The sequence below is a fragment of the Juglans microcarpa x Juglans regia genome, chromosome 6D, assembly GCF_004785595.1.
Source record: "Juglans microcarpa x Juglans regia isolate MS1-56 chromosome 6D, Jm3101_v1.0, whole genome shotgun sequence".
Lineage (NCBI taxonomy): Eukaryota > Viridiplantae > Streptophyta > Magnoliopsida > Fagales > Juglandaceae > Juglans > Juglans microcarpa x Juglans regia.
In genome coordinates this window covers 24610651-24628709 of record NC_054604.1, presented here as the reverse complement: position 1 = coordinate 24628709, position 18059 = coordinate 24610651, and the positions used below count along the sequence as shown (strand labels likewise).

The 18059-nt window shown below is 32.6% G+C and overlaps 2 protein-coding genes across 2 annotated transcripts; both read right to left on the bottom strand.

The window, feature by feature from the left end:
* Positions 1 to 3395: 3395 nt before the first annotated feature.
* Positions 3396 to 4414, bottom strand: LOC121235942 (abscisic acid receptor PYR1). The gene has a single exon (XM_041132390.1). It carries the CDS (start codon positions 4346 to 4348, stop codon positions 3713 to 3715), a length of 636 nt encoding a protein of 211 aa, XP_040988324.1. The 5' UTR covers positions 4349 to 4414; the 3' UTR covers positions 3396 to 3712.
* A 12395-nt stretch (positions 4415 to 16809) lies between these two features.
* Positions 16810 to 17639, bottom strand: LOC121235984. Its single transcript, XM_041132455.1, has 3 exons — positions 17521 to 17639; positions 17176 to 17358; positions 16810 to 17063 (listed from the first exon to the last, which is right to left on the bottom strand). Exons 1-3 carry the CDS (start codon positions 17632 to 17634, stop codon positions 16869 to 16871), a joined length of 492 nt encoding a protein of 163 aa, XP_040988389.1. The 5' UTR covers positions 17635 to 17639; the 3' UTR covers positions 16810 to 16868.
* Positions 17640 to 18059: the final 420 nt, after the last annotated feature.

Here is an 18059-nt window from a genome sequence, read left to right as displayed (position 1 = left end):
CTCTATTTATTTTCCTTGCATTTACTACATAGTCACTGACATAGATGTACGCACGGACATCGTACAGCTGCACCGGATCACTGCCGGGAGCTCCACACCATACTGATCGAAGCCCAGATCATCATAGCGGATCAGGAATGACTCTTTCTCCCCTTTCGGCCTGTTGTGCTGATTTTAGGCGTTAACAACCCCTTTACATACAAAAAGAAAAGAAAAAAAAAAGATCGAAGCAATTGTTATATAAATTCACTCCAACCACCAAGATTGACACCGTTAAGAATTTAGATTAATTATGGCGACTAGTTTCAATAGATAATCGAAATAGTGAAAACAAGAGATTCGCCTAAAATATAAAGAAAACAACTCTGTTTTCAGTCGAGAATTATCAAAACTTCAGAATAATATCCATTAATAATAAAATTCAAAATTATGAAGATTTTTTAAAAAATGGAAAAATCTAAATTATTTTTTAAAAAATAAATATATAAATAAACAAGAGTCCTACAAAAAATTTAATCAAAATTAGAATCAGAATCACTTCAAAATATGAAATCAAATATTTACTAACAAAGGCAAAAATGAGCGTAAATATATGATTTGAGGGAGAATAACTAATATTGCCCTAGTCCAAGGAAGATATTAAACTTTTCATTCTATATTTGTACAGATTTATTTTTTTAAAGTAGTACTTCAACGCAATTAATGTAGAATTTGGACCTAGATACTCCATATCAAATTGGGTTTGCATCATTCTTACCGGTTGGAAAGAATTCGTCCTCGAATCCTAAACTTTCTTGCCTCGATCTTTTGGATGTCCAATTAGATCAATCTTTCTTTTCTTTTTTTGTATCGTCTCGATGATCATGAAAAAACTAAAATTGATTTGATCGGCATGAAATAAAATAATTATGAGCATCTTATACTCCAAAATTAAGTTTTTTTCCCACATCTCAAATCTAAAAAAATCATCAACTCCAACAAAATCAACATAGTTAATTGTCTGAAAAGTTATTTCATGATCTTCAAACTTCAAAACCTCACCACCATTTTCTTTTTCTAAATTTTCTATGTTTTCAATAAAAATAGTTATATCTACTAGGTTATTTTCATCAGGATAGATATTATAGATTGGTTTAGAATTCCACCCTATGAAAGAAGGTTCATCCTACAACTTTTTTTCATCAGAATAGTAAATCCACTCAATCTCATCCAATAAAGCAATGAAACCTTCAGCTTGTAACGTACCAAAAAACTCAGGCAGGCCCACTCGAAAACTAAGATCTCCTTGACGCTCCTCCCTACTTCGGTACTCCTGAATTAAAGCACAATTATGATACGGGTTCTCGAAACTGGAATCGGAATCGTGATCTTCTATCTCACGATCACCGATATCTTGCGCCGCTAAACGCCGAGTTAATTTTGCAATCCGTCTCTTCAAATCTTCGACTATCACATCCTAAATGCTACGATCATAGTGAGAGATTTTCTTGTTTGGAACTTGTCCACAATGATCACAACCACGACCACCAACCATGGAAACTGATGAGATATCACTCCAGGAAAGATACTAAAGCTTTGATACCAATTGACGCCAGACATAATTTAGATTAATTTTAACGACTAATTTCAACAGATAATTGAAACAGGAAGACAATAGATTCACCCAAAACTTAAAACTAAATATTTACTAACAATATAAAAATAAGCGTAAATATATGCTTTGAAGAAAAGTAATTAATATTTTCCTAGTCTAAGGAAGCTATTAACTTTGTGCGACTTTCATTCGGAGGAAAAGGGTAAAGAACGCGTTTATTTCGTAGTCCGAGACTCCGAACCCCTTTTTTATTTTCTTTTTGTGCTGTATTTAGTCTCCGATCGTGCATGTTGCCTTTTCTTTTATTTTTCTTAATATTAAAAAAAGCAGTAGAAAATCTAAAATCTTAATCATTTAAAAAAGATAGAATACAATAGAATATAAAGTTTGGACTTCAAAGTTAAGGATAAGAGCAGTAATAGGTTAATACTTATTTATTATCTATTTATTATTTATAGTGTATTTATTTTTTTATTATTTTCTTTTAAGTATTTTTTTAACATCTTTAATTGTTAAAAAAAATTAAAAAATATATAACTTTACTAATAATCACTTCCTTAATTATTAAGTAAAATAAAAAATTAAAAAAATCAAATAAAAAATAATAATAAATGAATAGGAGGGTATAGATCATTTTCTTAAGAAGAAATAATAGTTGTAATCATGGATATGTAAGCACCATATAATTATTTTAAAAAGAATAAATAATTACGTGATTCACATGAAAAAAAATTAATTTTTTAATAATAAATTTTTATCTTTTTTGCCCATCTCGTAATTGCACTCAGCATTACTCTTTGATGGGGGCAAACACAAGTAGATATGATTCCCACCGTCACATGGTATGATGCAATAGTCGTTGGAAATGGGGCCCAGTATGCAGAAAAATATAATATGATTATCAGGTAAAAAAAACTCAAAAAACAACCTAGAGTTCAATGGAGAAAAAAAGAAGAAAGAGGTTGCGGAAGAGGCAGCCTCGACCATTAGGGCAAAAAACAAGAAATTATCAAGAACAGTACTTTTGACCTTAAGCTGAAAATAGAATGCAGCCTTCAATCCCTTGTCAGAAATGGGGTCTGTTGCGTTATTTCGCTTCCCTAGAAATTCCCCACTCCCCCAGAACAAAAACAAAAACAAAAAAAAAATTCCCCAGCCCCCAACGTTCTAAAACCACACTGTTTCCACCTAGCACACAATTGGTGCTGGTCCCTCTATCCAATCCCCCTACAATAACACCAAGTTCTAGGCCCCAAGAAAAGCTACTTCTAAAGATTAGGGTTTAAATTCACCCTAGTCTATTGTTTTACTCCACAGACAGAACAATATATATTTAAATACAAGCAGGCAGAGCGGTTTCTAGTTTTCATCTCACTGCATCACCTGCCGCCCCTTGTATTGTTTTGCATGCCTACTGAGTGTGTGTAGATTTGTTCAGAAAGAGAGAGAGAGAGAGGACAAAATAGATTCTTTCATTTCCAAACAAGATAAGGTTAAAAGCATATATAGATTCCATTAAAGCTGATACTAACAGTAAGGCTGATGCCTAAATCGTCACTGTTGTCTTTCCTTTTTCTTTTTTGGTTTTTATTAAGGAACTCGTTCTTGCTTGCTAGCTTCCTCTCATGTGTTGTCTTTACTCAGCAAACAATTAAGAGGATGAAAGTCTCATGAAATTATAATGTATGAAAAATGAAAATGGAAAGATATCAAATTCATCTTCTAGGTTTGTCACCCAGAAATTCCAAGAAAAAAGTGACTTAATATTCACATGACACGAGAAAAAAAAAAGACACCAATATCCAGTATCAAAGACATAACATGTCTAGATCTTGTACAATATTTGATACTGAAATTCTGAACAATGTGGACGATGTTCATATTAAATTCAAACAACGAACTCGGGCAGGACAAAAAATTGAAAGGGAGGTCAATACTGCCCCAGTCAATCTGTTTTTGAACCAAAGATATTTCGGTGATTTTACATATCAAAGGTAAAAACATGCTACCAAAACTCAATTTCAGTGAGAAAAGAAAAAGAAAATAGACGAAGAAAAATCCCCACTTTTTTTTTTTTTTTGGTGTGTTTTTGGGTTTCATGAAATCCGTGTTATTTTTTTAAAAGGCCTCAGACTTACCGTCACCGTCACGGGCCATGGCTTCGGCGACGGATGCCAGCCTCTGCAGATTCAACTTCACGACGGTGTCCGCAAACAGACGCGTGTCTTCCTCGGTGTTTCCCTCCGGTACATCCACTATATACGATTCCAACACCACGGTCCAGATCTTCCCGTCGCGATGGAACCCGTGGACCGACGTGACCGACCGGTAATTTTTCAGCCTGTGTTCCCCTCCGATGATACTGAACCCGGTGACGTGCCGGTCTTCGTCCAACATATCGAGCCTCTCGGTACTGGCGTCCGCCGGTAACCCGGAGATGACATTCACAACCCTGGTACATCCAACGGTCATCCTGAAGTTCTCCTTCACCGTGCAGCTCTTGATGAAGTGTTTGTAGGTCTGGGGCTGGTCGAAACGCCGGACTAAGGACCAGACGGCGTGGAGAGGCGCGTTAATGCGCTGCGCGAGTAGGGAGGAACATTGGCCCGAGCCGAGCTTGTAGGTGTGGAACTCGATCACTAGCCGCTTTAACTCGTCGAACTCGGCCTGGGTCAAACCGGTTGGGGCCGCCAGGTGGTGGGTCGTGTTGTGCGTTTCGTCTGCCTCCGCCATTGAGCCCTCGCCTTTCTCCATTTGGGGGAGGGGGAGTTGTTTTGTGAGAGAGAGAGAGAAGAAGAGGGAATTTATTGGTTTTATAAAAGTTTGGCAATTTGAATAATTTTCGGGGATAAAATGGGAAGTTTATTTTATTTTTAAATATTTTTACCAAATAATTTATTTTGCGAGTAATTTAAGAATAAAGTATGGTGTTTGAGGGATAGAGGAGAGGGGTCAAGTTGGTGAGGTTGACAGGTGTGGGTAATGCTTTGATAGATCAACCCTGGCTCGGCTGCAAGCCTAGCCGAGTCCTGCAGCTTGCTATTTTCTTTTCTTTTCACAACTCATTATGGTCAGCATGCTATTCTATAGTAATATTAAGGCTTCGTTTTGTTATTGGATTCAGTTGAATTCAGCGGAGTTTAGTTTAATTTTAAAATAAGTTTAATATTTAAATATTTAATTTTTAAATTATTAAATTTATCTAAATTTAAAACTTTTTTATATATAAAATTCACAATCTTTTTAAACTTAAAACATCTTTATATGTGTGACCCACAACCTTTTTTAATTTTTTATAAAAAGTACTAAACTTATTTTAACATTTAAACACATTTTAAACTTAATTTAGATAGGTCTCACATAATTCTCTTTACTATTTAACTCATTACTATTTATAAAGAACCTAAATCAGTTGAGCTCAGCTCAGTTCAACATCCAAATACAACCTAAGTGATCTATGCTATATAATTTATGATTTGTTTTAGTACATGGTATTTTGGATGCTTAACTTAGATCCGAATGTTTATTATAATATATAAGATTATGAATTCCACCTTTTATATCTTACAAAGTTCATTTAATAATTAGTAAGAATGGAGTACGTGGTTCCCCATATCTAAGGTGATAAGCACTATAATTACTCCGTGGTACTCATCGAAGTAGTGAATGAATTTGATCGCCTAGTGGGTGAACAATACTGCTCGTTTGGGGTTCCCTGAGGGCCACCGCTTTTTTCGTCTGTGGTAATTGCCCAAGACGAGCATTTTTGCTATTCGTTTTGTGGGGCAAGATGGCGAGCACGGATGCAGGCGACAAAAGCTTGAGAGATGGATGCTGATCATGATATCTTGGAGAAAATTGATATATGCCATGCATATTCTTGCATGGCCACTGAACTATTTTTCTTTTCCTTTTTTTTCTTGTTTAATTAATTCATTTACCCGTGTTTTGATCTTATATAGACCCACTTAATTCCAAACATTGCAGTTTTTCTAAGAGACAATGGCCACCATATCTCGAATGTTGGGTTTTGGTAGAATAAGAGTCACGAAGATGAGTAAGGGATTCTTCTATCCAAGCTATTGAGTCTCTCGACTGATAGGTAGAGGACCTTCAAATATAATATGTACATTAATATATTGTGAAGTGTAGTATGGATGGGCGGCCATGTGGGCATGCCTCTCCTATTCTATCTGATTACTAATGTGAGGTAACACTTGATCCTGTAATTCTAAGAGGTGTGTTTACCAAATGGTGTACTCCTTGGACTAACACCCTCTTCATGGTGATGATTCCCATGAGGGATGATGGTTTATGAAGTGTCAAGAGACAATCATTTGATTAGACAAAATGTTGCCACAAACAAATCTGTTGTGAAAGAGTTCCCTAATCACGTTGTATTTCCGGTGATTGATAAAGTCGCTATGAATATGACTTTTTACGGCTACTTATTTGTTGCCGCATAAAAATATACCATGAAAGAGTTACTAAACTTACTTGATTTTGAAGTGATAAAAGGTTGCCACAAAAAATTAGGACATAAATTAACACTAACTTCTTTTTTTCCTAGCCTGATATTTGCTCTTTCCATTCTCTCGAGTGTTTTGCTATCCCAAGCCCACATGCTACCATGCCTTCGCTCACTGAGGGATACCGGTGAGTCTCAGTCCTCCGTCTCCCACTTTCTCTCTCTTCATCTATCTCTCTCTTTCTCTCCCCTGCGAAAATCTCCCACCAGAACTAGTAATACTTCAATCACATTTAACCCTTCGTTTGAAATACCCAAATCCCTATCTCACGCGAAAGCATCATTCAAAATCTCCAAATATCTTGTGATGTTGTAGCAATAAACTCATCTAAACTTAGATCTTGGAGTCAAGCTTTTGAATAAAAAATGAGAGGATTTCAAATGAAGGTGGATGGCACAAGGAGACTCATTGAATGTGATTTTCATTTCTTTATTCTTGAAAAGAGGTCGGGGCCTTCCATGGATGGGGAGCCCCATGTAGGCGGAACCCAAGCTGATCTCAATAGAAGGTTTACCCTTTCTTGAAGGTTCGTCTTCCCTTCTTCTACCACGGCTACCTACCGTTGTTTTAGGTTTGTCTCATGAGTCCTTTAGTTTTTGCTTTTTTTCAAATATTTTTTGTCTTTTCGTTTACAAATGTTTTTTAAGATCTTAGGGTTTATTACTTTATATGATGTATTTCCTCTTATCAGCCTTACCTTTAGCTTCGTAGGAAATCACCCTTCTCAGTGTCTCCACGTCTCTAAAAGAAAGAGAAAATGTTCTTAGAGACGAAAATCTTTCTTCCTTTTATTTTTTTCTCCTTGTTAATTGAACTGTTTATCATTTGGTCAATGTGGTTTCGATTCATATAAATATTACTATTTTCATGGACGAAGTTCCTACCAGATTTATGGATTGAGTTTTGTGTTTATTTGATTATATATATATATATATATATATGTATTGGTTATGGGCTTTTTGTTTTATGCACTAGTTGGCTTACGAAATTACCCAAGTACCCCTGTATCGTAATGCTGCAAAAATATCTACCAATTCACTCAACAAATTGGTTAGTCGTTAATTATGCAATAATTTGATAAACAATCAATATAAAATAACCAAAGTGCGTAACACAAATTTTAGTTACAAAGGGAAACCCGTTGAAAAACTTCTCAAAGGTAAAACCTTACGGGGCAGGCGAACCTAGGAGAGTCAATCTTATTATTTGAAAATCAATTACACGTAAATTTCAATTAAAAACCTTTATAACTTGACTCTCTTACTTGATCAGACAAACGACCCATTTGTTTTCACCGCAGTAGCAGCCAGAACCTCTGGCGATTTTCAAACTATTGACTTCCTTCCTAGAATTTCAGTGACTGAACTTCATCACTTCCACTCCGGCATGGAGTAAGTACGCACTCAAAGAGAGAAATAACAAAAACAGTAGAAAATCATTCTCAAGAATTGTCACATACTCAAGCACTTGGATCTCTCTCAAATCTCCAAGCTCTCAACATAAACACTGATCCAAAGGATGCTTGAAATCTTCAACCAAAGTCCCTTTAAATAAGCTGCTTAGTGGTTATCTATTTCTGTTGACGGTTACATTCAGTTATAATTCTGTTACGCTACTAACGGACTGCTAATGGTCAGCGCTGAAACTTCATCAACTAACTGCTTTGGATAACTTCTTGATAGTTCAAAACTCTTTCTGCTCGATATCTTCTTTTTGAATCTTCTATCCAGATCATTTGATATCTCCTATCTTTTCGAACCTTCAATCTTGATCAAAAACCTTTTGAACTTTTATCTATTCAACCACTTAACTTAGAATTCAAATATTCATAGATAAAGATAAAGACAAACTTTTATCTATTAATCTACTTATTTTTTAATTTAAATATTCATAGATAAAGATAAAAACAAATTAAATTCATCCAATAATTCAAATAGATCCTAGTCATTTAATCCTAGCCAACAATTTTTACATCAACAATCTCCCCCTTTGGTAGATTGGTGATAAAACTAACTTGATGAATGTAATATAAAACCTGTCAAAAGTACAAACAGTAAACCAATAGACCGAGTAGAAATTCTGAGCAAATAATCATGAATAAAAAATAATGACATAGAACAATGACAGACTAAAATTCACAAGATTTAAAATCTACGCATGTTCTAGTCTTGGAATTGAATTATATCCATAATTTAGATCTCTCCCTCAATATTAACTTTTATTAACCAGAACAATAAAAATTCATTCAACTCCTAAATTTCACAATATAAAAAACCATCAATCTGCTCCTCTAATATCCCCTCATTTCTGTCACTAATCTAACAATTCATAAACCTTATCGTAAATTAGAAACATATGCAATGAGAGTAAAATGATGATTGAACATGAATGCATGTAAAGATATTTACAAATGCATTATATGTAAATAGTTGAGGCAAAACATCAAACACTTGGTAGGCATAATATGAAAAATCGATGTATATAAAGCACCAACCCACCAAAGATCCCATATTCGTGATGGTAAAAAAAATAAAAAATTATGCACATGAAAAAATGTCTAGATGCCAAAAAATATGAGAAATAAAAAAATTACAAAAATAAAATATAAATAACATAAAAGTGAACCCACACTCTTAAAAAAATAAAAAAAATAAACAACTTAACTCTTTTGAAGCCAAATCACTTGCCTAAATGCATCAAGAGTTCAAACACAATATACCAATCACAACCAACATTGAAAGATGTTCATATTCTCTTATCTAAAATAAAGACCCCAAAAATAAGTGTGGACACACCACAAATTCATAATGGCCGAAGTCTATGTGGGTGTGTGAGTGACACAACTTACTATCACCAAAAAATAATTATTTAAATATATATTTATATTTTGCCCCATTTCTTTTAGATACTACCAAATAAGTTATCTTTGTCCTCAAAATTCAAATGTTATGCTAGGGTCTAGATACTTGAAAAGAGTATGTCCTCCGAACACAATTTTGCACCACCTTGATATATCCATTTTATTGCTCATATTTTTCCACAATGAATAGAGCAACGATTTTTTCTATAAGGATTTAAGGGACAATATCCGTGCAAGGTGTTTGTCTTTTTTCGCAATGAGGTAATACCAACTTTTTCTATATGGATCAACTATTTATGTCCGGCAAGAAGAGACCTCTTGACTTTTAGTACTAGGTTCAACTAATATTAGTCAATTTAAGATGAAGACAGCCACTTTGGATAACATCAATGAGCCTCTATGGAACATATATATGTGGAAAATAAGTTTCTCACAGTGCACTAAAAAATAGAGAGATGTTCCAATTTCAAGTATGAGAAGTGTGAGGGTTCAAGTATTTTTTGACTTGGCTAGGCCAAAAATGATCTATTCCTTTTCGGTTTTCATTAATTTTTTTTTTATATGACAAACCAGAAAAATAAAAGGCAAATTAACCAAATCAAAATACATAAAAAAAAAAAAAAACACCTAAACTAAAATCAAACAAAAGGAGATGCAAACAAATAAAATAATGTGAAATGCATGTCTTAAATTAATGATATGCAAGGAATGCAAGAACATGCAAGTTGTCCTATTAATTAATGTCACATGGCATCTTCTTTGACCACCCATTTTGCTTTAAGTTTTGAGCAATTCTTTTCATCCTCACCATTTTTTATTATTTATTGTGAAGACAAAATTCAGATAGTTCACCAAGCTTAAGGCTCATGGAGGTTATTTGATGACTCAACTCTTCAATCTTATTTTCTAGAGTCTTCCCATTCATATTTGATTTTCTTCCACCTCTATTTTTCTGCACTTTGCTCAAATTAAAACAATATGGTTTTATATAGCTAGAAATATTACAATGATGACAAATAGGTATAAACTTACCTCGATTAAGCTTCCTTGGCATTGATCTTTCATGAGAGGCTCCCGGACTGTTTGATTTTGACACAGCCTTATTTGGAGCATCCACACATTGACTTTCATTAACAAAGATGATACCTTTAGAAGTAGTGACAGCGGGTGATGAGGCTAGAGATTCTTTGCCATGGAAAGTTGTGTACCCCAAGCCCGTACGATCATAACTCGATTTTTGAATGCTCAACATCTCATACAATTTCTGAGTTGCAATTTTTTGCTTATATTCTTGAGCTTTTTATAATTCCTTCTCAAGTGCTCCTCTTTGAGTATTCAACCTCGAAATTTCAACTTTAGAATTTTCAATGTCTTAGACATATTAGTCTTTTCATTCTTCACAGTTGTGAATTTATTGTATAGTTTCTTCTTTAATTTTTTTCAGGTTGACCACTTATTCACATAAATCATTATAAGCTTCCTGTATACTTAGCTCATGGTCAGCATCAATAAACTCTACATCCGAGTTATTTTCTCATCACCACTCTTAGATTTTGTTAGCACAATTTTAGAATAATCAACAACAGTGGTAAGAGCTATGAAGGAATTTTTATCATCAGACGATGAACTAGAAGTTTCAAATTCTTAACTATCACTTAGATTCAATACTTTTTTTTTCTTATTTTTCTTAATGTTTGGGCACTTCCCTTTAATGTGACCATATTCGGAGCACTCATAACATTGTACCCTGTAATTTTTTTTCAGGTTTTTCTTTATCATTTTTCTTTTCAGAAAATTCCTTACCTCGTTTTTGTTTTCCACTAGCTTTTTTGTTAACCAAGAATTTTCTGAATTTCCATAAAATAATATCTATATCATCATCGTTCAGATTTTCTTCATTAAACAAATCATCTTGATCTTTTTTAACAGTTTTAAAAGTAATGGATTTACCTTTTCTCTTTTGAGGAAGCGATGACTCATATGTTTGCAAGGAGCCGACCAATTCTTCAACCTTAATAGCATCCAAATCCTTGTTTTCTTCAATGGTCGTAACTTTTGGCGAAATCTTTCAGGCAAGGATCTTAAAATCTTTCTCACGACTCTTTAATCATCCACCTTCTCGCCTAGATTAAACCTGAAATTTACAATATCGTTAAGTTTTGCATATAAATCATTAAAACTTTCATCTTCCAGCATCTTAATCTCTTCAAATTTTGAGGTTAGCAACTATAATTTTGAATTTTTTATAATCTTTGTCCCCTCATGTATAACCTCCAAGATATCTCATGTTTCTTTATTAATTTCACACAATGAGATTCTTTTAGATTCATCGAGAGATAAAACCATAAAGATAGTATTAAGTCCTTTGCTATTCCAATTAGAGTTGGTGATCTCATCTCTTTTCCAAGCATCAATAGTTGTCTCGGGTTTTGTTCATCCTCGCTCAACTGTATACCAAACACGTTCATCCAAACCCTTGAGGAAAGCCCTCATATGAACTTTCCAATATACATAGTTTTTCCCATCAAAGTATGGCAGGACACATAACGACATGGTCAACAGGGGAACGAATCACACTCAAATGAGTGAACCACACTCTGATGCCAATTGAAATTACCCATGTACCCTGTATCGTAATGCAGTGGAAATATCTACCAGCTCACTCAACAAATTGGTTAGCCGTTAATTATACAATAATTTGATAAACAATCAAATATATAAAATAAACAAAGTGCGTAACACCAATTTTGGTTACAAAAAGAAACCCTTTGAAGAACTCCTCAAAGGTAAAACCCTACAGGGCAGCCAAACCCAGAAGAGTCAATCTTATTATTTGAAAATCAATTACAAATAAATCTCAATTACAAAGTTTTTGTAACTTGACTTCTTAGTTGACCAGACAAATGATCCGTTTGTCTTCTAATGCAGTAGCAGCCAGAACCTCTGGCGAGTCTCCACACTCAAGTACTTGGATCTCTCTCAAATCTCCAAATTCTCAACATAAACATTGATCCAAAGGATATTTGAAACCTTCAGCCAAGTCTCTTTAAATAAGCTACTTAGTGGTTATCTATTTCTGCTGACGGTTACATTCAGTTATAATTCTGTTATGCTGCTGACGGACTGCTAATGGCCAGCGCTGAAGCTTCATTAGATAATTGTTTTGGATAACTTCTTGACTGCTCAATATCTTTTTTTTAATCTTTTATCCAGATCACTTGATATCTCATATATTTTCGAACCTTCAATCTTGATCAAAAGTCTTTTGAATCTTTATCTATTCAACCACTTATCTTAGAATTCAAATATTCATAGATAAAGATAAAGACAAACCTTTATCTATTAATCTACTTATATTTGAATTTAAATATTCATAAATAAAGATAAAAATAAATTATATTCATCCAATAATTCAAATAGATCCTAGTCATCTAATCCTAGCTAATAACTTTTACATCAACAGCTTACGCTAAGGTTTTAGTTTATGTTTGGCTATGTTCAAATGAAGCCCATAAACTTGTTCTTCTTGTTATTCATTGCTCCCTTCGTGTTGCAATTGTGGCCAGTGGCAATTCGTGAAACTTCAGTTTATATAAATATTACTATTGGTATGTTTCACGCTATTTTTTCCAGCTTGTTAAGCAATAAATATTCTCAATAGCTTTAACATTATCAATATTAAATATCAAACTATCATTGTGAATGCAGGATCCTTATATTAAAAAGCTCCTAATTAAGTTATTATAATTGTGATTGCAGGATTCTTTGTGTGGAAATTGTGACTACAAGGTATTAACAGTATTCTTAATTTTTTTTTTTAAATTAAGAGTATTTACGGCAATCTATAAACACTAAAAATAATTATTTTCATCCATCCAAATAGAGGCAAAAACTGATTTCCGGCGCTTCATATAGTGGTAAATATGTATTTTCCGTTAAAAAAATTGCGAGAAAAAGTCTTCCGGACGACAATAACCATGGTTGAACATATATTTGCTGCGACACATACTGTCGATAAAACTAAATACTTTGCGGCTAATGGGAAAATGCCAAAAATTTGCTTACTTGGCTCAACAATTGCAGCTACATTCTAGCGATGAGAAAGCGGATAGTAATAAGTATTTGTGGCGAATAAAGTACTTTTTCGACTTCTCGTCGCTGTAAACCGCCCTTTTTCTTGTAGTGAAGTAGAGTTTAAAAATTATTTCTTTAAACCATTTAAAATCGTATTTGGGTTAGCAAAATAATATTCACGTTGACTCGTGCCCATTGCTTTAAGCAAGCAGAATCAATTGATGACTAATGCAGCAAGTTAATGATGCAGCTCCAATTAAGCTACGTATCTAGCCCCCATCTCCCCAAAAAGAAAACTGCGCCATTCTCCATGATGTTGCCGAAAAATAAAAAAATATTATGAAATCAAACCCGTTTATTGGTAGGTTATTGACGGAGTTAGATGGTCTAATTTCAAGAGAAATATAAATTTATCTGATAGATCCTAAAACCTTTAATCTAGTTCATATATGAATTTCAAATAATATGTACTCCATATGTGTGATCTATTTTGGATCGTCCACTTCTGTTAGATATTGGCCTCTAATTTGCCCCACCCCTCTTCTTATTGACATATAAGGCTCGGTTTAGATACCCAAAACAATCTCATCTGGGTTGTACGGCAAGTCTCATATGTGTATGCAAACGGCTAGTGTGATGTTTTTATTTCATCTCTGCATTTTCAGCCTTTATTTGTATTTTGAAATTAATAACTGATATAAACAGTAAAAAGTTAAGTGAACAATGCAAAAACTAACATAAATAGTAAAATGAACAATACAAAATTGACATAAACAGTGCAAAAATTGATATAAACAATGCAATGAACAGAATAAAATTGACATAAACAGTACATGCTATAAACAGTACAAAACTGACATAAACAGTAAAAAGTTATGTAAATAGTACACTTTTCTTTTTTTCTCATCCCATTTAGAGATCATTCTCCCTCTTTGCTCACGCCTCTTCCCTTCTGCCGAAACCCACCATTTTAATTTTTGGTGGGAATATAGAGTAATTTCGTTTAAAAAAATATATTTTGAGATATAAATATATTTATGGTATATTTGTTAATTAATTATAAATATTACTTTTTATTAATATATTTATAATTATTACTCAATAATTATAAAATAATTTTTAATCATTAGTGAGACATACAGCTTTATCAAATCTCAAAAAGTAAAAACCATCTCATCGCATCTCATTATCTAAATACACATTTTTTTTACAAATCGTCTTATCTCATTCTAACTAAAAAATCTCACTACTATTTAAAATATCTCATCTCATTTCATCTGAACTGTATAACCAAACGAAACCAAAGTCTCATGCATCTATACAGTGTTGTGCAACACTGCGAAAGTGGTTGTAAGTTTTTTTTTCTCATATAATTTTGTTTTTCTAATTTATTGAATATTTAGACTTGGTTTGGATAGTGAGTTGAGATAAAATGAGATGAGATGAGTTAGAAATGATTTGAGTTGAAATGTTTTTTGTAATTTTTGAAAATGAGAGAGAAAAAACTGAATAAAAATATTATAAAGTTAAAATATTATTATAATATAATTTTTTAATATAATTTTTATTTTAAAATTTGAAAATATTGAATTTATTTTTATATTTTGTTTAGAAGTTTAAAAAAATTATAATAATTAAATAATGATTAAATAAAAAAAATTAAAAATTAAAAATTAAAAAATATTTATATTTATAATATTTAAATAATAAAATAAAATAAAAATATATCTCTATTCAAACCAAGCCTTAGCTTTGGTCTGCATCATATAACTACAGCCTTCGATCGATTTCTTCGTACTCCTCGTGACTGATTTTAAGTAGTGTTGTATGCTCTGCCAAAAAAGATCAAGAAGGTGCTCGATGAATTAGATGAGATAGTGACAAGTCTTATCATCAATCTGCAGTAAATTAATGCAGTTGGTTAGAAACAAGTCTTATCACCCATGATCTGTCCATTTTTTTGTTAGGGTTTTTCTTTTTACCAATTTTGTTAAATTCATAAAATCTTGGAGTAACGGAGGTTAACGAAGGTGAAAGGTATAGGCTAAATATAAAAGTTAAATAAAATATTATTAAAATATAATTTTATTTTATAATTTTAAATAATTAAAATATTTATTATATTTTATAAGAATTTAATCTTAATTATTTTTTCTAGTATTAATATAAGTTCATAAATAATTTTTCTATGTCGTTACAATTTCTTTAGCAGTTTAGAAATATTAATTAATATTTTTTTTAAAATCTTGTTTGTAGTTTTACATGAAATAAAATGAATTGAGATAAAAATTAAAAATTAAATAAAATATTATTATAATATATTTTTTTAATATTATTTTTATTTTAAAATTAAAAAAAATTAAATTATTTATTTTATTTTATATAAAAATTTAAAAATATTATAATAATTACATAAAATTCCATCACTTATCTAATTGTAATCTTTTCCAAATTTCACAGCTAGCCGGCCCTATAAAGTCCGGCCAATACGGTTGAAATGATCAATTAGTATATTATGTCTTATATTCTCCACAAGAACAAATTTAAGGAAAAACGTACGTACACTTTAATTAATTATTTGATGAGGAGAGGACATGAAGCATCCAACAAAGCCATGCCATATTAAATTAGTTTTAATCCCTTTCTTGTGGGCTTTAGTAGTTTTTTTTTTTCCACATGAGTACCTTTTCCTTGACTATATGTAAAGAAAATTAAAGTAGCAAAGAGGATATTGGATTGGTCCGTAACTGCAACTTGCTTAGTCTCTGTCCCATTAATCTTAAGCTATTTGATGTTGAAGTTTTCATAGGCCTCAATTTGTGGATTTGATCCCTTTTCTTAAAGTATTCGATTATAGGTGTAAATTATCACTAACGATGATCATGCATGCATGATCTTAGACTGATCTTAGCTAGCTAGAGAGATTAGACGACTTGAGCCATATCTATCTATCTGTATGAGCCGCTAGCTTCACCATTATTTTAGAGTATTGTTACGTTCACAAATAAATTATACGAAAATAATTTTATAACTTTAAGTAATTTCATCTAATTCGTTAGATTTACTTTATAATAAAAATAATTTTATAATCTGATAAACCACATCAAACTACATCAGTTTGTAGGATTATTTTTATATAATCTCTTTGTAGCTAGAAGATTTCCCTAATTATTTTATTGGCATACTTTATTTCATGTTTCTCATTTTCTTAGAGTGCATATTAATTGCTGATTACCCCTCCCCCCCCCCCCCCCCCCCCAAAAGTTTGGTAGCTTGTTTTAATTAATTATCCATTACCCCATATTAATTCGTATTGGTCCCTCCAAATTAGTTTTCATTCTAATTTTGGGAAAACATATATGTGTGTGTGTTTGCAATTATATATATCGGCCCTTCTATATTTGCAATTATATCACGAGAGAAAGAAGCTTGTTAATTTGATATATAGCATGATCATGATTTTCTTGCAAGTTATCTAACTAGCTAGGTAATTTGTAATTTGAGAAAGAGATTGATGAAAAAAAAAAAAAAAAACAATATAAATGATTTTTAATTTAGATAATAATATAGATAGATAATATATAGGAAAAAGGTCTACCTTAATTTATTCTTTTTAATTTATTTCCTTTCAAAGAAGTGAAAGGTCGAGTAGCACTGGTGAAGTCTAATTACATTAACTCATGATACCAGCTAGCTACCACCAGAAGTCTCCAGGCGAACATATATATGAAAAAAATAGGGTAGTGAAATTATCGAGCATTAATAGATTTAATGAAATGAAAATAGATAAATAAAAGAAATAGATAGATGATTAACAGCCAAATATTTTCAAGCGTGATCGATTTGGTGAAAGTCCCTTCTTCTTCTTCTTCTTCCGGCTTTTGCATTTCTTCTGATCATGATGATCATCATCCTTCTTGGCCCAAGTAGTGTTCCCAAGGCGCTGCTTATTAGGATCAGGACTTGCATGCTTCAACTTTTTGGGCACTCCATAATTAGGTTTTTCCTGAGCGCGCCAACACCCAACTGATCTATCAATTCTAGATCATGTTATATATAAATATATATATATATATATATATATATATATATAAACTTACAATATATATAAAATTTACCTGCAGGATTTCTAATGGCCTACTACTCAAAGCGACATGGGATACATGAGATCTCTGATCTCCATGGATGGGAATGTTGAAAGTTGGGAGTGAGGAAGACGATTTTATCTTGATCAATCCTTGGGTTGAACAAGTGTCACCAAGTGTTGATATGCTGCTGCTAGATTGCATCTCTAGGCACAGCTGCGCGCAGCATGCAGATCGTGATCACATGTACAGATTAATATTCATGCCAAAATGCTTAAATTAACAAACGAGGTTAACAAAATAGCGTTGATATGCGATCAATTATTTATTTATTTATATTTAGTTTACCTGACAAAGCCTATGTTCAAGAGATGTCACCCGATCAGCCAGCAGTGACCCTAATTTAAAGTCAGCCTCCTGATCTGCTACTGCAAAATCCATTGGCATGCATTGTCGACGTCTTTGCAGTCGTCCTAAACAGTACTTCATCATGATCTAGTGTCGAAAATCCAAAACAGTTATGTTATAGGATGAAATTAAAGAAGCAGTACCAGATCATCATCGATTGAGTTCACATAATCATAACATTTTATATATAAGATCAGGTCATGAATCGTAGTCTTCTTTCTATAAGAGGAATTAAAAGAAAATCAAAGAAAAAGGTAAATAATTAGGGAAAAAAACATGATGAGGGAGAGAAACTCATCACCATGAATCCCAATTAAAATGATCCAACCTAAAAACAAGAGCTAGCTAGCTAGGTATGGATAGAGGCTTAAGGTTGTTTTCCATCTTCCATTTTCATTGAGATCTTGTTGAGTATGTTGATGGGCTTTCCACTGATTTTTAAAGCAGTTGCAGTTTCAGTATGCCTCGTACAAGTCATGCGCAGTTTGTTACGCTGCGTGCATGGCACA